The sequence below is a fragment of the Trichomycterus rosablanca genome, chromosome 11 (assembly GCF_030014385.1).
Source record: "Trichomycterus rosablanca isolate fTriRos1 chromosome 11, fTriRos1.hap1, whole genome shotgun sequence".
NCBI lineage: Eukaryota > Metazoa > Chordata > Actinopteri > Siluriformes > Trichomycteridae > Trichomycterus > Trichomycterus rosablanca.
Window position 1 is genome coordinate 42,501 of NC_085998.1, and position 24,759 is coordinate 67,259.

The window sequence follows — 24,759 nt, forward strand, 5'->3', positions numbered from 1 at the left end:
TCTGGAGGAATCGTTTCAGCCCTAGATCCAAGCAAAAGCATGAAGTCTGTAGCCTAAAGTATGTGTGAAAATGGGTCTGGCTTCAACTTTTTGGCCATAATTCTGAAACAACACTGAACATCACCAAAAGAGCACCACACCCACAGTGAAGCTTGGTGGTGGTAGCATTATGCTTTGGGGCTGTCTTAGTCGAGGTGGAGGAAATTATGAACGGTTCAATTCTGGCACAAAACCTTCAGGCCTCAAGAAGTAATTTGACCTTTCAGCAGAACAACGACCCAAAGCTCCATGTCAACAAATGAACAGCTTCACCAGAAGAAGAAGAAAGATTTGGAACAGCCCAGTCGGAGCCCCGACCCGAATCCAATTATAAATCCGTGGGGTGACCTGAAGAGGGCGCTGCACAAGAGACACACTCACAATCTGACAGATATGGAGCGCTTATGTAAGGAACAGTGGGCACAGATCATCAAAGCAACAAGTGCCATGCTAACAGAGTCCGACCCTGAACAGTCATCAAATCAGAATGTGCTTAAACAAAGTGTTAAAAAAAGATGCTTTTGTACAGATTAAAGGTCACGGTAAGGATGGGAGGAGAAATGAAACGATTTATTAGTCCCATTTCAACAGACTTTTCATATCCACTGTATTATAAAGACGGTCGGCCAGTGAGAAGTGTGTCAGTATGTGGTCGGTCGGTGTGAAAACGGTCGGTACGAAGTCAGTTGGTGTGTCAGTATGTAATCGGTCGGTGTGTCGGTATGTAGTCGGTCGGTGTGTCGGTATGTAGTCGGTCGGTGTAGTCGGTCGGTGTGTCTGTGTAGTCGGTCGGTGTGTCGGTATGTAGTCGGTCGGTGTGTCTGTATGTAGTCGGTCGGTGGGTCGGTGTAGTCGGTCAGTGGGTCGGTATGTAGTCGTTCGGTGTGTCGGTATGTAGTCGGTTTGTGTGTCGGTATGTAGTCGGTTTGTGTGTCGGTATGTAGTCGGTCGGTGGGTCGGTGTAGTCGTTCGGTGTGTCTGTATGTAGTCGGTCGGTGGGTCGGTGTAGTCGGTCAGTGGGTCGGTATGTAGTCGTTCGGTGTGTCGGTATGTAGTCGTTCGGTGTGTCGGTATGTAGTCGGTTTGTGTGTCGGTATGTAGTCGGTCGGTGGGTCGGTGTAGTCGTTCGGTGTGTCGGTATGTAGTCGGTTTGTGTGTCGGTATGTAGTCGGTCGGTGTAGTCGGTCGATGTGTCGTATGTAGTCGGTCAGTGTGTCGGTATGTAGTCGGTCGGTGTGTCGGTATGTAGTCGGTCGATGTGTCGGTATGTAGTCGGTCGATGTTTCGGTATGTAGTCGGTCGGTGTGTAGTATGTAGTCGGTCGGTGTGTCGGTATGTAGTCGGTATGTAGTCGGTATGTGGTCGGTCGGTGTGTCGGTATGTAGTCAGTCGGTGTGTGTATGTAGTCGGTCGGTGTGTCGGTATGTAGTCGGTATGTAGTCGGTCGGTGTGTGTATGTAGTCGGTCGGTGTGTCGATATGTAGTCAGTCGGTGTGTCGGTATGTAGTCGGTCGGTGTGTCTGTGTAGTCGGTCGGTGTGTCGGTATGTAGTCGGTCGGTGTGTCTGTATGTAGTCGGTCGGTGTGTCGATATGTAGTCGGTCGGTGTGTCGGTATGTAGTCGGTCGGTGGGTCGGTGTAGTCGGTCGGTGGGTCGGTATGTAGTCGTTCGGTGTGTCGGTATGTAGTCGGTTTGTGTGTCGGTATGTAGTCGGTCGATGTGGTCGGTGGGTCGGTATGTAGTCGGTCGGTGTAGTCGGTCGGTGTGTCGGTATGTAGTCGGTCTGTAGTCGGTCGGTGTAGTCGGTCGGTGGGTCAGTATGTAGTCGGTCGGTGTAGTCGGTCGATGTGTCGGTATGTAGTCGGTCGGTGTAGTCGGTCGGTGTGTCGGTATGTAGTCGGTCGGTGTGTCGGTATGTAGTCGGTCGGTGTAGTCGGTCGGTGTGTCGGTATGTAGTCGGTCGGTGTGTCGGTATGTAGTCGGTCGGTGTGTCGGTATGTAGTCGGTCGGTGTAGTCGGTCGGTGTGTCGGTATGTAGTCGGTCGGTGGGTCGGTGTAGTCGGTCGGTGTGTCGGTATGTAGTCGGTCGGTGGGTCGGTGTAGTCGGTCGGTGTGTCGGTATGTAGTCGGTCGGTGTGTCGGTATGTAGTCGGTCGGTGTGTCGGTATGTAGTCGGTCGGTGGGTCGGTGTAGTCGGTCGGTGTGTCAGTATGTAGTCGGTGTGTCGGTATGTAGTCGGTCGGTGTGACGGTATGTAGTCGGTCGGTGTGTCGGTATGTGGTCGGTCGGTGTGTCGGTATGTGGTCGGTCGGTGTGTCGGTATGTGGTCGGTCGGTGTAGTCGGTCGGTCGGTGTAGTCGGTCGGTGTGTCGGTATGTAGTCGGTCGGTGTGTCGGTATGTAGTCGGTCGGTATGTAGTCGGTCGATGTGTCGGTATGTAGTCGGTCGATGTGTCGGTATGTAGTCGGTCTATGTGTCGGTATGTAGTCGGCCTATGTGTCGGTATGTAGTCGGTCGGTGTAGTCGGTCGGTGTGTCAGTATGTAGTCGGTGTAGTCGGTCGGTGTGTCGGTATGTAGTCGGTCGGTGTGTCGGTATGTAGTCGGTCGGTGTGTCGGTATGTAGTCGGTCGGTATGTCGGTATGTAGTCGGTCGGTGTAGTCGGTCGGTGTATCAGTGTGTAGTCGGTCGGTGTGTCTGTATGTAGTCGGTCGGTGTGTCGGTATGTAGTCGGTCGGTGTAGTCGGTCGGTGTATCAGTATGTAGTCGGTGTATCAGTATGTAGTCGGTGTAGTCGGTCGGTGTGTCGGTATGTAGTCGGTCGGTGTGTCAGTATGTAGTCGGTCGGTGTGTCAGTATGTAGTCGGTCGGTGTAGTCGGTCGGTGTATCAGTATGTAGTCGGTGTAGTCGGTCGGTGTGTCGGTATGTAGTCGGTCGGTGTGTCAGTATGTAGTCGGTCGGTGTAGTCGGTCGGTGTATCAGTATGTAGTCGGTGTATCAGTATGTAGTCGGTGTAGTCGGTCGGTGTGTCAGTATGTAGTCGGTCGGTGTGTCAGTATGTAGTCGGTCGGTGTAGTCGGTCGGTGTATCAGTATGTAGTCGGTGTAGTCGGTCGGTGTGTCGGTATGTAGTCGGTCGGTGTGTCAGTATGTAGTCGGTCGGTGTAGTCGGTCGGTGTATCAGTATGTAGTCGGTATGTAGTCCGTCGGTGTGTCGGTATGTAGTCGGACGGTGTGTCAGTATGTAGTCGGTCGGTGTGTCAGTATGTAGTCGGTCGGTGTGTCAGTATGTAGTCGGTCGGTGTATCAGTATGTAGTCGGTGTGTCAGTATGTAGTCGGTCGGTGTAGTCGGTCGGTGTATCAGTATGTAGTCGGTATGTAGTCCGTCGGTGTGTCGGTATGTAGTCCGTCGGTGTGTCGGTATGTAGTCGGTCGGTGTGTCAGTATGTAGTCGGTCGGTGTGTCAGTATGTAGTCGGTCGGTGTATCAGTATGTAGTCGGTGTAGTCGGTCGGTGTGTCGGTATGTAGTCGGTCGGTGTAGTTGGTCGGTGTGTGGGGGGGGGGGTTCAGGGTATTCAGGTGTTGATTACAGGTGAGTTTGGGTGTGGATCAGAGTGTGTGAACGTGATCGTGCAGCTGAGACTGAACAGCATGTTAGAACATGTCTGATTATTTTCTCCTCAGGACACAGTGAAGAGCTCAAACTTAATAACTCAGTAACTCAGTAACTGTAGTCACAACTCACACTACACTACACACACTACACAACCCACTCTACACAACACACTCTACACAACCCACTCTACACTACCCACTCTACACAACACACTCTACACTACCCACTCTACACTACCCACTCTACACAACACACTCTACACTACCCACTCTACACAACCCACTCTACACGACCCACACTACACGACCCACTCTACACAACCCACTCTACACAACACACTCTACACGACCCACTCTACACAACCCACTCTACACAACACACTCTACACTACCCACTCTACACAACACACTCTACACGACCCACTCTACACGACCCACTCTACACAACCCACTCTACACAACACACTCTACACAACCCACTCTACACAACACACTCTACACGACCCACTCTACACAACCCACTCTACACAACACACTCTACACTACCCACTCTACACAACACACTCTACACTACCCACTCTACACGACCCACTCTACACTACCCACTCTACACAACCCACTCTACACAACACACTCTACACGACCCACTCTACACAACCCACTCTACACAACACACTCTACACTACCCACTCTACACAACCCACTCTACACTACCCACTCTACACAACCCACTCTACACGACACACTCTACACGACCCACTCTACACAACCCACTCTACACAACACACTCTACACTACCCACTCTACACTACCCACTCTACACAACACACTCTACACTACCCACTCTACACAACCCACTCTACACGACCCACACTACACTACCCACTCTACACAACCCACTCTACACAACACACTCTACACGACCCACTCTACACAACCCACTCTACACAACACACTCTACACAACCCACTCTACACGACCCACTCTACACTACCCACTCTACACAACCCACTCTACACGACCCACTCTACACTACCCACTCTACACAACCCACTCTACACGACCCACACTACACTACCCACTCTACACAACACACACTACACTACCCACTCTACACAACCCACTCTACACTACCCACTCTACACAACCCACTCTACACTACCCACTCTACACAACCCACTCTACACGACCCACACTACACTACCCACTCTACACAACACACACTACACTACCCACTCTACACAACACACTCTACACAACCCACTCTACACGACCCACTCTACACTACCCACTCTACACAACCCACTCTACACGACCCACACTACACTACCCACTCTACACAACCCACTCTACACAACACACTCTACACAACCCACTCTACACGACCCACTCTACACTACCCACTCTACACAACCCACTCTACACGACCCACTCTACACTACCCACTCTACACAACCCACTCTACACGACCCACACTACACTACCCACTCTACACAACACACACTACACTACCCACTCTACACAACCCACTCTACACTACCCACTCTACACAACCCACTCTACACTACCCACTCTACACAACCCACTCTACACGACCCACACTACACTACCCACTCTACACAACACACACTACACTACCCACTCTACACAACACACTCTACACAACCCACTCTACACGACCCACTCTACACTACCCACTCTACACAACCCACTCTACACGACCCACACTACACTACCCACTCTACACAACCCACTCTACACAACACACTCTACACGACCCACTCTACACAACCCACTCTACACAACACACTCTACACAACCCACTCTACACGACCCACTCTACACTACCCACTCTACACAACCCACTCTACACGACCCACTCTACACTACCCACTCTACACAACCCACTCTACACGACCCACACTACACTACCCACTCTACACAACACACACTACACAACACACTCTACACTACCCACTCTACACAACCCACTCTACACTACCCACTCTACACAACCCACTCTACACGACCCACACTACACTACCCACTCTACACAACACACACTACACTACCCACTCTACACGACCCACTCTACACTACCCACTCTACACAACCCACTCTACACGACCCACACTACACTACCCACTCTACACAACACACACTACACAACCCACTCTACACAACACACACTACACAACACACACTACACAACCCACTCTACACAACACACTCTACACGACACACTCTACACGACCCACTCTACACAACACACTCTACACTACCCACTCTACACAACACACTCTACACAACCCACTCTACACGACCCACTCTACACAACACACTCTACACAACACACTCTACACAACACACACTGCACAACCCACACTACACAACCCACTCTACACAACACACTCTACACGACCCACGCTACACAACACACTCTACACAACACACTCTACACAACACACTCTACACAACACACTCTACACAACACACTCTACACGACACACACTGCACGACCCACACTACACAACACACTCTACACAACACACTCTACACGACCCACTCTACACAACACACTCTACACTACCCACTCTACACAACACACACTACACAACCCACTCTACACAACCCACTCTACAGAACACACTCTACACTACCCACTCTACACAACACACACTACACGACCCACTCTACACAACACACTCTACACAACACACTCTACACAACACACTCTACACAACACACTCTACACAACACACACTGCACGACCCACACTACACAACCCACTCTACACAACACACTCTACACGACCCACGCTACACAACACACTCTACACAACACACTCTACACAACACACTCTACACAACACACTCTACACAACCCACTCTACACGACCCACTCTACACGACCCACTCTACACAACCCACTCTACACGACCCACACTACACTACCCACTCTACACAACACACACTACACAACACACTCTACACTACCCACTCTACACAACACACACTACACAACACACACTACACAACACACTACACAACACACACTGCACGACCCACACTACTCGACCCACTCTACACAACACACACTACATGACCCACTCTACACAACACACACTACACAACACACTCTACACAACACACACTACACGACCCACTCTACACAACACACACTACACAACACACACTGCACGACCCACACTACTCGACCCACTCTACACAACACACACTACATGACCCACTCTACACAACACACTCTACACAACACACTCTACACAACCCACTCTACACGACCCACTCTACACCACACACTACACGACACACTCTACACGACCCACTCTACATAACACACACTACACGACCCACTCTACACAACACACACTACACAACACACACTGCACGACCCACACTACTCGACCCACTCTACACAACACACACTACATGACCCACTCTACACAACACACTCTACACAACCCACTCTACACAACCCACACTACACGACCCACTCTACACCACACACTACACGACACACTCTACACGACCCACTCTACATAACACACACTACACGACCCACACTACACGACACACACTACACGACCCACACTACACGACACACTCTACACGACCCACACTACATAACTACACAACCCACACTACACGACCCACACTACACAACACACACTACACGACACACTCTACACGACCCACACTACACGACACACTCTACACGACCCACACTACATGACCCACACTACACAACTCACTGTACACATCCCACTCTACATAACTACACAACCCACACAACACACACTACACGACACACTCTACACGACCCACTCTACACAACACACACTACACGACCCACTCTACACAACACACACTACACAGCACACACTGCACGACCCACTCTACACGACCCACTCTACACGACCCACTCTACACGACCCACACTACACAACACACACTACACAGCACACACTGCACGACCCACATTACACAACCCACTCTACACGACCCACACTACACGACCCACTCTACACGACCCACTCTACACGACCCACTCTACACGACCCACTCTACACAACACACACTACACGACCCACTCTACACAACACACTCTACACGACCCACACTACACAACACACACTACACAGCACACACTGCACGACCCACATTACACAACCCACTCTACACGACCCACTCTACACGACCCACATTACACAACCCACTCTCCACGACCCACTCTACACGACCCACTCTACACGACCCACTCTACACAACACACACTACACGACACACTCTACACATCCCACTCTACACAACACACTCTACACGACCCACACTACACAACCCACTCTACACAACACACACTACACGACCCACTCTACACGACCCACACTACACAACTCACTGTACACAACTCACTGTACACATCCCACTCTACATAACTACATAACCCACACTACACGACCCACTCTACACAACACACACTACACGACCCACTCTACACGACCCACACTACACAACTCACTGTACACAACTCACTGTACACATCCCACTCTACATAACTACATAACCCACACTACACGACCCACTCTACATAACCCACACTACACGACCCACACTACACGACCCGCTCTACATAACCCACACTACACGACCCACACTACACGACCCGCTCTACACGACCCACTATACACATCCCACTCTACATAACTACATAACCCACACTACACAACCCACACTACACGACCCACTCTACACGACCCACTCTACACGACCCACTCTACACGACCCACACTACACGACCCACACTACACGACCCACACTACACGACCCACTCTACATAACCCACACTACATGACCCTCTCTACATGACCCACACTACACGACCCACACTACACGACCCACTCTACATAACCCACACTACATAACCCACACTACACGACCCACTCTACATAACCCACACTACACGACCCACACTACACGACCCACTCTACATAACCCACACTACACGACCCACTCTACACTACCCATTCTACATGACCCACTGCCTTTTATTTCTATTTTTTTTAGGTAAATGTATATTTAAGAGAATTCTCACATATTCTTCTTTTTACTTAACGTCACAACTTTTCTGAAAATAATGTGTATAATCATTCTGACGCTTCACTACACACTGCTGTAGTTCATGCTGATCTGGACTGTGTGTGTGTGTGTGTGTGTGTGTGTGTGTGCAGGAGGAACAACCAACATCTACTTCCTGCACAAGCTGTGGCTAAACTGAAGACTCAACAGGAAATCCAGAGAGACGAAGAGGGAGAGAGACAGATAGAGCGAGAGAGACAGAGAGAGAGAGACTGACGGGGAGAGAGAGAGAGAGTTTATAGAGATGACCGAGTTCTGGGTGTGTTTCAGCTGCTGTATTGCCGAACAACCACAACCTGTAAGTAACACACACACATACACACACACACACACACACACACACACACACTATATACACTTTAACTGTATTCTCACGCTGTATACACACTAACTGTATATATACACACACACACTATATAAACACTCACTGTATATACACACACACTATATATAAACACACTGTGTATACACTCACTCTTGGTGAACTCATACACACACACACACATATAGTGTAGAGTTTGGGTTAAATCAGGGTGATGAAGCTGGTGGTGATGAAGCTGAAGGTTCTTTATCACTGGGCCTCTGGATCACTATTATGTACTGAAACGGCCCTCAGTGGCCCCAGACTCACTCTCAGGAGAATGTTTATTAATAATCTATTGGTCTGAACTGAGGCCGTGCACTTCCTCCATCCCAAACCCTTCAAACTCACAGTGTTTCTGGAACAGGAACCTAAATATACTCACAGATACTGCTCACATCGTAAATTCTTCATCTTATTTATTATATACTGTTCTATTATATAGTATATATGCTGTATAATATAATATGCTATATAGTTATACACTGTTGTTTTATATAGTAGTATATATAAAATATAATATACTATATATTTATACGCTGTTGTTTTATGTAGCATACATAAAATAATATATAGTTATACACTTTTGTTTTATATAGTATATATAAAATATAATATAATATAAATATACATTGTTGTTTTATATAATATATAAAATACTATATAATTATACGCAGTTTTATATAGTGTATATATAAAATATAACATACTATATAATTATACGCAGTTTTATATAGTGTATATATAAAATATAACATACTATATAATTATACGCAGTTTTATATAGTGTATATATAAAATATAACATACTATATAATTATACGCAGTTTTATATAGTGTATATATAAAATATAACATACTATATAATTATACGCAGTTTTATATAGTGTATATATAAAATATAACATACTATATAATTATACGCAGTTTTATATAGTGTATATATAAAATATAACATACTATATAATTATATGCAGTTTTATATAGTGTATATATAAAATATAACACTATATAATTATACGCAGTTTTATATAGTGTATATATAAAATATAACATACTATATAATTATACGCTGTTTTATATAGTGTATATATAAAATATAACACTATAATTATACGCAGTTTTATATAGTGTATATATAAAATATAACATACTATATAATTATACGCTGTTTTATATAGTGTATATATAAAATATAACATACTATATAATTATACGCAGTTTTATATAGTGTATATATAAAATATAACATACTATATAATTATACGCAGTTTTATATAGTGTATATATAAAATATAACATACTATATAATTATACGCAGTTTTATATAGTGTATATATAAAATATAACATACTATATAATTATACGCAGTTTTATATAGTGTATATATAAAATATAACATACTATATAATTATACGCAGTTTTATATAGTGTATATATAAAATATAACATACTATATAATTATACGCAGTTTTATATAGTGTATATATAAAATATAACATACTATATAATTATACGCAGTTTTATATAGTGTATATATAAAATATAACTGCATATATATATATATGCTGGTTTTTTATTTATTTAATCTGATTGTTTATTATTTGTTGTGCAGAAGAGGAGGCGGCGGATCGATCGCTCCATGATTGGAGAACCTACCAACTTTGTTCACATGACACATGTAGGATCTGGAGACATGGGCACGGGCCTCTCAGCTGTGAGTTATACACACTTTTCAGTTATATACACTACTGTTATACACTCACTGCAGTTATATACACTCACTACAGCTATATACTCTACTGTTATACAGACTCTACAGTTTATACACTACTGTTATACACTCACTATAGCTACATACTCTACTGTTATACACACTCTACAGTTTATACACTACTGTTATACACTCACTATAGCTATATACTCTACAGTTATATACACTACTGTTATACACTCACTGCAGTTATAGTCCATACAGTTATACACACTCACTACAGTTATATATACTATGGTTATACACACACTACAGTTATACATGTACTACAGTTATACACTATTTCATATTTGATAATTTATTAGGATGTTTAGGTGATGTTTGTTTTCCACTTTGGTCCCATTCATGACAGGACAGGTAGTTACTGGTTACCCAGTTCAGTATCAAACACCATCACAGCCAGTTTTGTGTCTCCAGTTCACCATCACTTCATGTGTTTGTACTGTGGGAGGAAACTGGAGCTCCTGTAGAAAACCCACACAAAAGAGATCACTGTGAATCCCAGTAGAACCAGGAAATCCCCCCCCCCACACACACACACACAAATATAAATGGAGGTAGAGAGGGTCGATGACATCACAGAGGATCTGACGTGCACCCCTCACACTTTATGAGGAAAACCAGCAGAAGCTCTTATCTTAATAAAGCTCAAAGAAGCCAAACTCATAGTGAACGTGACCTTACTCTAGTTTAAGTAACAACAGTCCAGGAATTCAAATCTGCTGAAACCTGTTAGAACCAAAGTGTTAATAATACATGCTACTGAGCCACTGTGACCCTGAGCAGCAGCAGGAGGAGGATGATGATGATGGTGGTGATGATGGTGATGGTGGTGATGGTGGTGATGGTGGTGATGATGATGATGATGATGGTGATGATGGTGATGATGATGATGGTGGTGATGATGGTGGTGATGATGATGGTGGTGTGTGTCTGTTCCAGGTAAACTCAGTGCAGGCACAGATGAAATCTAAAGGTGGTTATGGGAACGGTGCTGTGGCGGCTGTACAGTGAGATGGTAAGGATGATGTACTTGGTCTCTCAGATTTTTTTTATCACAGTATTAACTCAGTATTAATCAAGTGTATGAAACGGGGAGTAACTGAGGGGGTGAGTATCTTTACTCTAAACAAGGGTGTCAGGAGAGACAAAGTCTACAGAAATTCGTGTATCATAGGGGTCATCAGTGGTGTAAATGGGGTGACCCAGTGGTGTATCAGGGGTGATTAAGGGTTTCTGGTTTCTTGGACTGGTTTACTACTCCCAGTATGGTGTGACCTGATGATCTGATTAATGTCTGTTTGTGTTTGCAGAGTGAAGCCCAGTGTGTGTGTGACCTGCTGATCTTGAACAACCAATGAGGAGTATCGCTGGACCCAAAAACACACACAGCTTACACACACACACACACACACACACACTGGATGAGTGTAAGTCATACACTGGTATGGAAGAGTGATATAATTAGTGAGACTGAGAGAGTGTGACACAGATAGTGTGAGAGGATGAATAAATGAGTGAATGAATGAATGAGTGAGGAAATTAATACATGTGCAAATGAATGAGTGAGTGAGTTGCGCTATTCTGATAGGAGTATAAACATTAGCCAGCATGATTGCATCACACCCACACACCAGCCAATCAGCATTCATACTCTCCCCCGCAAAGTATGGTGGAGGTTTTACTCATGAGATGGTTAATCTCACAGATTCAATGAATGGTGGCTGGGCCACTGAGCAATACACACCCACACACCGAGTGTTAGTGAGTGAGTGAGTGAGTTAACGTTTATGATGAATGAATGTTTATGATAAGTGAGTGTTAATGATGAGTGAATGTTTATAATGAATGAATGAACGTGGATGATGAATGAAGCTGGGTTGAGGATTTTAGATGCTTCTATATTTGCTGTATAAATGACAGATTGTTGGTGGATTTTTTGGTTATTATTTTTTAATAGTTTTAATTGTGCTGTGATGAATAAACTTGATGTGTGACGTCACTGTAACGTTTTCCATCATGAGCAGTTTTGTACAGAAACCATCTTTTCATTCTCCTGTCTGAATAAACACCACCAAACACCACCTGATGATGTCTCCTCATTAACACTGCTGCTAGAACAGAAATGAGATGAAATGGGGTTTGTACCTGAGCGATGTTTCCGGTGCCACTGGCTTCCACACGCCTAAATATCCATCATGATGCGTAACTCGTACCTGTTACTGCTTAATGACATTTTAGACGGTGTAATTAAGTGATCACCATTAGTGCAAGGTGCCAGTGTCAGTTCCTAAACCTCCCTGATGAGTCCTAACGACTTCATCAAGACGTATTAAGATTTTAAATGTGATATAAATATACTGTATTAGTTAATAGGGAGTATTTCAGTGTAGAATGAGACTCTGGGATCGATCATCACTAAAAAAGAGGAAGCAGAGAGTGTGTTTATTTTATTTCACTTCAGAAATCCACAAGCTGTGTAATGTATGTATACTGTATATTTATATATACAGTGTATCACAAAAGTGAGTACACCCCTCACATTTCTGCAGATATTTAAGTCTATCTTTTCATGGGACAACACTGACAAAATGACACTTTGACACAATGAAAAGTAGTCTGTGTGCAGCTTATATAACAGTGTAAATTTATTCTTCCCTCAAAATAACTCAATATACAGCCATTAATGTCTAAACCACCGGCAACAAAAGTGAGTACACCCCTAAGAGACTACACCCCTAAATGTCCAAATTGAGCACTGCTTGTCATTTTCCCTCCAAAATGTCATGTGATTTGTTAGTGTTACTAGGTCTCAGGTGTGCATAGGGAGCAGGTGTGTTCAATTTAGTAGTACAGCTCTCACACTCTCTCATACTGGTCACTGAAAGTTCCAACATGGCACCTCATGGCAAAGAACTCTCTGAGGATCTTAAAAGACGAATTGTTGCGCTACATGAAGATGGCCAAGGCTACAAGAAAATGGCCAACACCCTGAAACTGAGCTGCAGCACAGTGGCCAAGATCATCCAGCGTTTTAAAAGAGCAGGGTCCACTCAGAACAGACCTCGCGTTGGTCGTCCAAAGAAGCTGAGTGCACGTGCTCAGCATCACATCCAACTGCTGTCTTTGAAAGATAGGCGCAGGAGTGCTGTCAGCATTGCTGCAGAGATTGAAAAGGTGGGGGGTCAGCCTGTCAGTGCTCAGACCATACGCCGCACACTACATCAAATTGGTCTGCATGGCTGTCACCCCAGAAGGAAGCCTCTTCTGAAGTCTCTACACAAGAAAGCCCGCAAACAGTTTGCTGAAGACATGTCAACAAAGGACATGGATTACTGGAACCATGTCCTATGGTCTGATGAGACCAAGATTAATTTGTTTGGTTCAGATGGTCTCAAGCATGTGTGGCGGCAATCAGGTGAGGAGTACAAAGATAAGTGTGTCATGCCTACAGTCAAGCATGGTGGTGGGAATGCCATGGTCTGGGGCTGCATGAGTGCAGCAGGTGTTGGGGAGTTACATTTCATTGAGGGACACATGAACTCCAATATGTACTGTGAAATACTGAAGCAGAGCATGATCCCCTCCCTCCGGAAACTGGGTCGCAGGGCAGTGTTCCAGCATGATAATGACCCCAAACACACCTCTAAGACGACCACTGCTTTATTGAAGAGGCTGAGGGTAAAGGTGATGGACTGGCCAAACATGTCTCCAGACCTAAACCCAATAGAACATCTTTCAGGCATCCTCAAGCGGAAGGTGGAGGAGCGCAAAGTCTCGAATATCCGCCAGCTCCGTGATGTCGCCATGGAGGAGTGGAAAAGCATTCCAGTGGCAACCTGTGAAGCTCTGGTAAACTCCATGCCCAGGAGAGTTAAGGCATTTCTGGGAAATAATGGTGGCCACACAAAATATTGACACTTCAGGAACTTTCACTAAGGGGTGTACTCACTTTTGTTGCCGGTGGTTTAGACATTAATGGCTGTATATTGAGTTATTTTGAGGGAAGAATAAATGTACACTGTTATATAAGCTGCACACAGACTACTTTTCATTGTGTCAAAGTGTCATTTTGTCAGTGTTGTCCCATGAAAAGATAGACTTAAATATCTGCAGAAATGTGAGGGGTGTACTCACTTTTGTGATACACTGTATTTATATATATGTGTGTGTATGTATGTGCGTGTGTGTATGTGTGTGTATATATGTGTGCGTGTGTGTATATACAGTATGTGTGTGTATATATGTGTGTGTGTATGTGAGTGTATGTGAGTGTATATATATGTGTAAATGTATGTGCATGTGTGTATATGTGTGTGTTTGTATGTGAGTGTGTATATGTATGTATGTGCGTGTGTGTGTATATATGTGTGTGTGTGTGTGTATATGTGTGTATGTGTGTGTGTGTATGTGTGTATATACAGTGTATCACAAAAGTGAGTACACCCCTCACATTTCTGCAGATATTTAAGTATATCTTTTCATGGGACAACACTGACAAAATGACACTTTGACACAATGAAAAGTAGTCTGTGTGCAGCTTATATAACAGTGTAAATTTATTCTTCCCTCAAAATAACTCAATATACAGCCATTAATGTCTAAACCACCGGCAACAAAATTGAGTACACCCCTAAGAGACTACACCCCTAAATGTCCAAATTGAGCACTGCTTGTAATTTTCCCTCCAAAATGTCATGTGATTTGTTAGTGTTACTAGGTCTCAGGTGTGCATAGGGAGCAGGTGTGTTCAATTTAGTAGTACAGCTCTCACACTCTCTCATACTGGTCACTGAAAGTTCCAACATTGCACCTCATGGCAAAGAACTCTCTGAGGATCTTAAAAGACGAATTGTTGCGCTACATGAAGATGGCCAAGGCTACAAGAAGATTGCCAACACCCTGAAACTGAGCTGCAGCACAGTGGACAAGATCATCCAGCGTTTTAAAAGAGCAGGGTCCACTCAGAACAGACCTCGCGTTGGTCGTCCAAAGAAGCTGAGTGCACGTGCTCAGCGTCACATCCAACTGCTGTTTTTGAAAGATAGGCGCAGGAGTGCTGTCAGCATTGCTGCAGAGATTGAAAAGGTGGGGGGTCAGCCGGTCAGTGCTCAGACCATACGCCGCACACTACATCAAATTGGTCTGCATGGCTGTCACCCCAGAAGGAAGCCTCTTCTGAAGTCTCTACACAAGAAAGCCCGCAAACAGTTTGCTGAAGACATGTCAACAAAGGACATGGATTACTGGAACCATGTCCTATGGTCTGATGAGACCAAGATTAATTTGTTTGGTTCAGATGGTCTCAAGCATGTGTGGCGGCAATCAGGTGAGGAGTACAAAGATAAGTGTGTCATGCCTACAGTCAAGCATGGTGGTGGGAATGCCATGGTCTGGGGCTGCATGAGTGCAGCAGGTGTTGGGGAGTTACATTTCATTGAGGGACACATGAACTCCAATATGTACTGTGAAATACTAAGCAGAGCATGATCCCCTCCCTCCGGAAACTGGGTCGCAGGGCAGTGTTCCAGCATGATAATGACCCCAAACACACCTCTAAGACGACCACTGCTTTATTGAAGAGGCTGAGGGTAAAGGTGATGGACTGGCCAAGCATGTCTCCAGACCTAAACCCAATAGAACATCTTTGGGGCATCCTCAAGCGGAAGGTGGAGGAGCACAAAGTCTCGAATATCCGCCAGCTCCGTGATGTCGTCATGGAGGAGTGGAAAAGCATTCCAGTGGCAACCTGTGAAGCTCTGGTAAACTCCATGCCCAGGAGAGTTAAGGCAGTTCTGGGAAATAATGGTGGCCACACAAAATATTGACACTTCAGGAACTTTCACTAAGGGGTGTACTCACTTTTGTTGCCGGTGGTTTAGACATTAATGGCTGTATATTGAGTTATTTTGAGGGAAGAATAAATTTACACTGTTATATAAGCTGCACACAGACTACTTTTCATTGTGTCAAAGTGTCATTTTGTCAGTGTTGTCCCATGAAAAGATATACTTAAATATCTGCAGAAATGTGAGGGGTGTACTCACTTTTGTGATACACTGTATGTGTATGTGTGTGTTTGTATGTGAGTGTGTGTGTATATATGTATGTGTGTGTGTGTGTGTGTATATGTGTGTGTGTGTATGTGTGTGTATGTGTGTATATATGTGTATGTGTGTGTTTGTATGTGAGTGTGTATATGTATGTGTGTGTGTGTGTGTGTATATGTGTGTGTGTGTGTGTATGTGTGTGTGTATATGTGTATGTGTGTGTTTGTATGTGTGTGTGTGTGTATGTGTGTGTTTGTATGTATGTATGTGTGTGTGTGTGTGTATGTGTGTGTTTGTATGTATGTGTGTGTGTGTATAAATGTGTATGTGTGTATATATGTACAGTGTATCACAAAAGTGAGTACACCCCTCACATTTCTGCAGATATTTAAGTATATCTTTTCATGGGACAACACTGACAAAATGACACTTTGACACAATGAAAAGTAGTCTGTGTGCAGCTTATATAACAGTGTAAATTTATTCTTCCCTCAAAATAACTCAATATACAGCCATTAATGTCTAAACAGCCGGCAACAAAAGTGAGTACACCCCTAAGAGACTACACCCCTAAATGTCCAAATTGAGCACTGCTTGTCATTTTCCCTCCAAAATGTCATGTGATTTGTTAGTGTTACTAGGTCTCAGGTGTGCATAGGGAGCAGGTGTGTTCAATTTAGTAGTACAGCTCTCAAACTCTCTCATACTGGTCACTGAAAGTTCCAACATGGCACCTCATGGCAAAAAACTCTCTGAGGATCTTAAAAGACGAATTGTTGTGCTACATGAAGATGGCCAAGGCTACAAGAAGATTGCCAACACCCTGAAACTGAGCTGCAGCACAGTGGCCAAGATCATCCAGCGTTTTAAAAGAGCAGGGTCCACTCAAAACAGACCTCGCGTTGGTTGTCCAAAGAAGCTGAGTGCACGTGCTCAGCATCACATCCAACTGCTGTCTTTGAAAGATAGGCGCAGGAGTGCTGTCAGCATTGCTGCAGAGATTGAAAAGGTGGGGGGTCAGCCTGTCAGTGCTCAGACCATACGCCGCACACTACATCAAATTGGTCTGCATGGCTATCACCCCAGAAGGAAGCCTCTTCTGAAGTCTCTACACAAAAAAGCCCGCAAACAGTTTGCTGAAGACATGTCAACAAAGGACATGGATTACTGGAACCATGTCCTATGGTCTGATGAGACCAAGATTAATTTATTTGGTTCAGATGGTCTCAAGCATGTGTGGCGGCAATCAGGTGAGGAGTACAAAGATAAGTGTGTCATGCCTACAGTCAAGCATGGTGGTGGGAATGCCATGGTCTGGGGCTGCATGAGTGCAGCAGGTGTTGGGGAGTAACATTTCATTGAGGGAACCATGAACTCCAATATGTACTGTGAAATACTGAAGCAGAGCATGATCCCCTCCCTCCGGAAACTGGGTCGCAGGGCAGTGTTTCAGCATTATTATGACCCCAAACACACCTCTAAGACGACCACTGCTTTATTGAAGAGGCTGAGGGTAAAGGTGATGGACTGGCCAAGCATGTCTCCAGACCTAAACCCAATAGAACATCTTTGGGGCATCCTCAAGCGGAAGGTGGAGGAGCGCAAAGTCTCGAATATCCGCCAGCTCCGTGATGTCGTCATGGAGGAGTGGAAAAGCATTCCAGTGGCAACCTGTGAAGCTCTGGTAAACTCCATGCCCAGGAGAGTTAAGGCAGTTCTGGGAAATAATGGTGGCCACACAAAATATTGACACTTCTGGAACCTTCACTAAGGGGTGTACTCACTTTTGTTGCTGGTGGTTTAGACATTAATGGCTGTATATTGAGTTTTTTTGAGGGAAGAATAAATTTACACTGTTATATAAGCTGCACACAGACTACTTTTCATTGTGTCAAAGTGTCATTTTGTCAGTGTTGTCCCATGAAAAGATATACTTAAATATCTGCAGAAATGTGAGGGGTGTACTCACTTTTGTGATACACTGTATGTGTGTGTACAGTGTATCACAAAAGTGAGTACACCCCTCACATTTCTGCAAATATTTCATTATATCTTTTCATGGGACAACACTATAGACATGAAACTTGGATATAACTTAGAGTAGTCAGTGTACAACTTGTATAGCAGTGTAGATTTACTGTCTTCTGAAAATAACTCAACACACAGCCATTAATGTCTAAATAGCTGCAACATAAGTGAGTACACCCCACAGTGAACATGTCCAAATTGTGCCCAAAGTGTTAATATTTTGTGTGACCACCATTATTATCCAGCACTGCCTTAACCCTCCTGGGCATGGAATTCACCAGAGCTGCACAGGTTGCTACTGGAATCCTCTTCCACTCCTCCATGATGACATCACGGAGCTGGTGGATGTTAGACACCTTGAACTCCTCCACCTTCCACTTGAGGATGCGCCACAGGTGCTCAATTGGGTTTAGTCCATCACCTTTACCTTCAGCTTCCTCAGCAAGGCAGTTGTCATCTTGGAGGTTGTGTTTGGGGTCGTTATCCTGTTGGAAAACTGCCATGAGGCCCAGTTTTCGAAGGGAGGGGATCATGCTCTGTTTCAGAATGTCACAGTACATGTTGGAATTCATGTTTTCCTTAATGAACTGCAGCTCCCCAGTGCCAGCAACACTCATGCAGCCCAAGACCATGATGCTACCACCACCATGCTTGACTGTAGGCAAGATACAGTTGTCTTGGTACTTCTCACCAGGGCGCCGCCACACATGTTGGACACCATCTGAGCCAAACAAGTTTATCTTGGTCTCGTCAGACCACAGGGCATTCCAGTAATCCATGTTCTTGGACTGCTTGTCTTCAGCAAACTGTTTGCGGGCTTTCTTGTGCGTCAGCTTCCTTCTGGGATGACGACCATGCAGACCGAGTTGATGCAGTGTGCGGCGTATGGTCTGAGCACTGACAGGCTGACCTCCCACGTCTTCAACCTCTGCAGCAATGCTGGCAGCACTCATGTGTCTATTTTTTAAAGCCAACCTCTGGATATGACGCCGAACACGTGGACTCGACTTCTTTGGTCGACCCTGGCGAAGCCTGTTCCGAGTGGAACCTGTCCTGGAAAACCGCTGTATGACCTTGGCCACCATGCTGTAGCTCAGTTTCAGGGTGTTAGCAATCTTCTTATAGCCCAGGCCATCTTTGTGGAGAGCAACAATTCTATTTCTCACATCCTCAGAGAGTTCTTTGCCATGAGGTGCCATGTTGAATATCCAGTGGCCAGTATGAGAGAATTGTACCCAAAACACCAAATTTAACAGCCCTGCTCCCCATTTACACCTGGGATCTTGACACATGACACCAGGGAGGGACAACGACACATTTGGGCACAATTTGGACATGTTCACTGTGGGGTGTACTCACTTATGCTGCAGCTATTTAGACATTAATGGCTGTGTGTTGAGTTATTTTCAGAAGACAGTAAATCTACACTGCTATACAAGCTGTACACTGACTACTCTAAGTTATATCCAAGTTTCATGTCTATAGTGTTGTCCCATGAAAAGATATAATGAAATATTTGCAGAAATGTGAGGGGTGTACTCACTTTTGTGATACACTGTATGTGTGTGTATGTACAGTATGTGTGTGTATATGTGTATGTGTGTGTTTGTATGTGTGTGTATATGTGTATGTGTGTGTTTGTATGTGTGTGTGTATATATGTGTGTGTATGTATGTGTGTGTGTATATGTGTATGTGTGTGTTTGTATGTGTGTGTATGTGTGTGTTTGTATGTGTGTGTATATTTGTATGTGTGTGTTTGTATGTATGTGTGTGTGTATGTATGTGTGTGTGTATATTTGTATGTGTGTGTGTGTGTGTGTGTATATACGTATATGTGTATGTGTGTGTTTGTATGTGAGTGTATATGTGCATATGTGCATGTTGTTGGCTCATCATCTAAAACTTAATCCCAGCAAGACAGAGATGTTGCTTATTCCCGGAGATCAGACTCCAACCCAGGACCTAGTCATTTCTCTGGATGACTCCCAGATCAGACCATCTGATAAGGTAAGAAGTCTTGGTGTTGTCCTTGATAACCAGCTGACCTTCTCTCCTCATATAGCCAACATGACAAGATCATGCCGGTTCCTGCTGTACAACATCAGGAAGATTCGGCCATTCCTCTCCAGGGAAGCTCCTCAGATTCTGGTGCAATCACTTGTAATCTCACGGTTGGACGACTGCAACTCCCTTCTGGCTGGAGCTCCCATGTCCACGATTAAACCCTTACAGCTCATTCAAAATGCAGCTGCACGTCTGGTTTTTAACCAACCTAAACACTGCCACATCACCCCACTGCTGCCACACCATCACCCCACTGCTGCCACATCATCACCCCACTGCTGCGTTCTCTTCACTGGCTTCCTGTAGCTGCACGCATTCAGTTTAAAACTCTGACGCTCGCCTACAAAGCCAAAAATGGACCAGCCCCAAGCTACCTTCGTGGTCTAATCAAACCCCGCTCTGTACCACGCAACCTCCGAGCCTCTAGTCTAGCTCGACTTGATCCTCCACCCAGGACTCGAGGAAGACAAGCATCAAGGCTGTTCTCTGGTCTCGTGCCGAAGTGGTGGAATGAACTTCCTCTGTCTGTCCGAACATCTGAGTCTCTTGCTGTCTTTAAAAAACGATTAAAAACCTTCATCACCTTTTTACTAAACACTTAAGCTGACTTGTACTTATTTAGTAACATTTTGTTCCATTCTTCTCCATTTAAAAAAAAAAAAAGGCACTTTGGTTCTAACAGGTTTTAGCAGATTTATGTTCTTCGACTGTTGTTTACCTAAACTTGAGAAATAAAATGTTCACTATATAAGCACTTCTGTAAGTCGCTCTGGATAAGAGCGTCTGCTAAATGCTGAAAATATTAATGTAAAATTTATTTATACAGTGTATCACAAAAGTAAGTACACCCCTCACATTTCTGCAAATATTTCATTATATCTTTTCATGGGACAACACTATAGACATGAAACTTGGATATAACTTAGAGTAGTCAGTGTACAACTTGTATAGCAGTGTAGATTTACTGTCTTCTGAAAATAACTCAACACACAGCCATTAATGTCTAAATAGCTGCAACATAAGTGAGTACACCCCACAGTGAACATGTCCAAATTGTGCCCAAAGTGTCAATATTTTGTGTGACCACCATTATTATCCAGCACTGCCTTAACCCTCCTGGGCATGGAATTCACCAGAGCTGCACAGGTTGCTACTGGAATCCTCTTCCACTCCTCCATGATGACATCACGGAGCTGGTGGATGTTAGACACCTTGAACTCCTCCACCTTCCACTTGAGGATGCCCCACAGGTGCTCAATTGGGTTTAGTCCATCACCTTTACCTTCAGCTTCCTCAGCAAGGCAGTTGTCATCTTGGAGGTTGTGTTTGGGGTCGTTATCCTGTTGGAAAACTGTCATGAGGCCCAGTTTTTGAAGGGAGGGGATCATGCTCTGTTTCAGAATGTCACAGTTCATGTTGGAATTCATGTTTCCCTCAATGAACTGCAGCTCCCCAGTGCCAGCAACACTCATGCAGCCCAAGACCATGATGCTACCACCACCATGCTTGACTGTAGGCAAGATACAGTTGTCTTGGTACTTCTCACCAGGGCGCCGCCACACATGCTGTACACCATCTGAGCCAAACAAGTTTATCTTGGTCTCGTCAGACCACAGGGCATTCCAGTAATCCATGTTCTTGGACTGCTTGTCTTCAGCAAACTGTTTGCTGGCTTTCTTGTGCGTCAGCTTCCTTCTGGGATGACGACCATGCAGACCGAGTTGATGCAGTGTGCGGCGTATGGTCTGAGCACTGACAGGCTGACCTCCCACGTCTTCAACCTCTGCAGCGATGCTGGCAGCACTCATGTGTCTATTTTTTAAAGCCAACCTCTGGTGAGTGTGTTGAGTTATTTTCAGAAGACAGTAAATCTACACTGCTATACAAGCTGTACACTGACTACTCTAAGTTATATCCAAGTTTCATGTCTATAGTGTTGTCCCATGAAAAGTGTACTCATGTGAGGGGTGTACTCACTTTTGTGATACACTGTATGTGTGTATGTGTGTGTATCTGTGTGTGTATATATGTATGTGTGTGTTTGTATGTATGTATGTGTGTATATGTGTATGTGTGTATATGTGTATGTGTGTGTTTGTATGTGTGTGTATATATGTGTGTGTTTGTATGTGTGTGTGTATATATGTATGTGTGTGTTTGTATGTGAGTGTGTGTATATATGTGTGTATATATGTATGTGTGCGTATGTATGTGTGTGTATATACAGTATGTGTATGTGTGTGTATATATGTGTGTATCTGTGTGTGTATATATGTGTGTATGTGTGTGTATATATGTATGTGTGTGTTTGTATGTGAGTGTGTGTATATATGTGTATGTGTGTATATATATATGTGTGTGCGTGTGTATGTATGTATGTGTGTGTATATATATGTGTATGTGTGTATATGTATGTGTGTATATGTATGTGTGTGTATGTATGTGTGTGTATGTATGTGAGCGTGTGTGGTAGAACAGGAAGTGATTGTGTATTAACAGAGTTTTAGCGTATTCAGACGAGCCCCGCCTTTCTGTGCTATGATTGGCTATTTCTTCTCTCAAACCGAGTCAGTCTAATAGACCGACCAATCACAGCGCTGGGGGCGGGGCTTGTTGGAATACGGGTGGGGAAAACACTTTCGCTATCTGTCAGGAGATTCCGGGAGTTTAAACTGAGAGTGAAACTGCGGCTCTGAACTGATTAAAGTTTAAAATTATTATTTTACTGTATTTCTCTCAGCTGGAGTTTATTATACAGATGTTATCGACATGAGGAGTGAACTGTGGATTATTCTAGCTGTTATTCTGCTGTCTTATGAGGTAAATTCATCCAGCTAATCGGCTACAAACTGAAACTAATGCTAATGCTAAAGTACTTTATTTTGCTCCTTTAGGAAACTTTTATATAATAATAACAATTACAACAATGATACTTGTAATAATACTAATAGTAATAACAATTGTAATAATAATAATAATAACTTTGTGACGTAATACTGGGGTTAAGAGAGTTGTATACACAGTGACCACTTTATTAGGAACACCTGTTCATCCGATAATCCATTAATTCATCTCATCTCATCAAACATCAGAATGCAGAAAACATCTGGTCTGAGTTTGTCAGAAACTGCTGCTGGGATTTTAACACAACAGTGTTTATTTTGAAATGAAAAGCATCCAGTGAGCGGCAGTTCTGCAGGGGGAAACACCTTGTTGAATGAGGTAGATCAGAACTGACAGACAGCTTCAGTAACTCCGATAATCCTCATAACCGTGATGGACAGAAAACGGTTCCTGTTCTGATGAATCTCGATTTGTGCTGCACGTCAGAATTTGGTCTGAACAGCAGGAATGTATGGATCCACCCGGGCGGGCTGGTGTGAACAGTTCAGGCTGGTGGAGGTTTGGTGGAACAGAAGATCAGCTCAGAGGTTTACTGTACAAGAATATTGATTAGAAGGTTGCTGGTTCAAGCCCCACCACCACCAAGTTGCCACTGTTGGTTTATGAGCAAGGCCCTTAACCCTCATTTGTGTGTGTTGTATTTGGTCACGTTTGTAGGTTGTTTTGGGTGACGGCGTCTGCTAAATGCTAAAAATGTAAAGGTGTATGTAAATAATAACAGAACAGCAGCAGCCGGAGGAGAACCAGGAGGAGCGAACCTGATAG

General features: G+C 44.4%; 2 protein-coding genes across 3 annotated transcripts in view; both read left to right on the forward strand.

Moving 5' to 3' along the window:
- The window catches only part of LOC134323049 (CDC42 small effector protein 2-like), a 16,317-nt gene extending 3,287 nt beyond the window's left edge, over positions 1-13,030 (forward strand). The window contains exons 2-5 of the mRNA XM_063004464.1: positions 8,904-9,109; positions 10,788-10,889; positions 11,889-11,964; positions 12,260-13,030. Of these exons, the coding sequence (XP_062860534.1) occupies positions 9,056-9,109; positions 10,788-10,889; positions 11,889-11,960 (228 nt within the window). The 5' untranslated portion in view covers positions 8,904-9,055 and the 3' untranslated portion in view covers positions 11,961-11,964; positions 12,260-13,030. The remainder of the gene's footprint in view (positions 1-8,903; positions 9,110-10,787; positions 10,890-11,888; positions 11,965-12,259) is intronic.
- A 10,718-nt stretch (positions 13,031-23,748) lies between these two features.
- The window catches only part of LOC134323174 (signal peptide peptidase-like 2A), an 86,716-nt gene continuing 85,705 nt past the window's right edge, over positions 23,749-24,759 (forward strand). For both annotated transcript variants that reach the window (XM_063004611.1, XM_063004612.1), the window contains exon 1: positions 23,749-23,910. In XM_063004611.1, the coding sequence (XP_062860681.1) occupies positions 23,860-23,910 (51 nt within the window). In that variant the 5' untranslated portion in view covers positions 23,749-23,859. The remainder of the gene's footprint in view (positions 23,911-24,759) is intronic.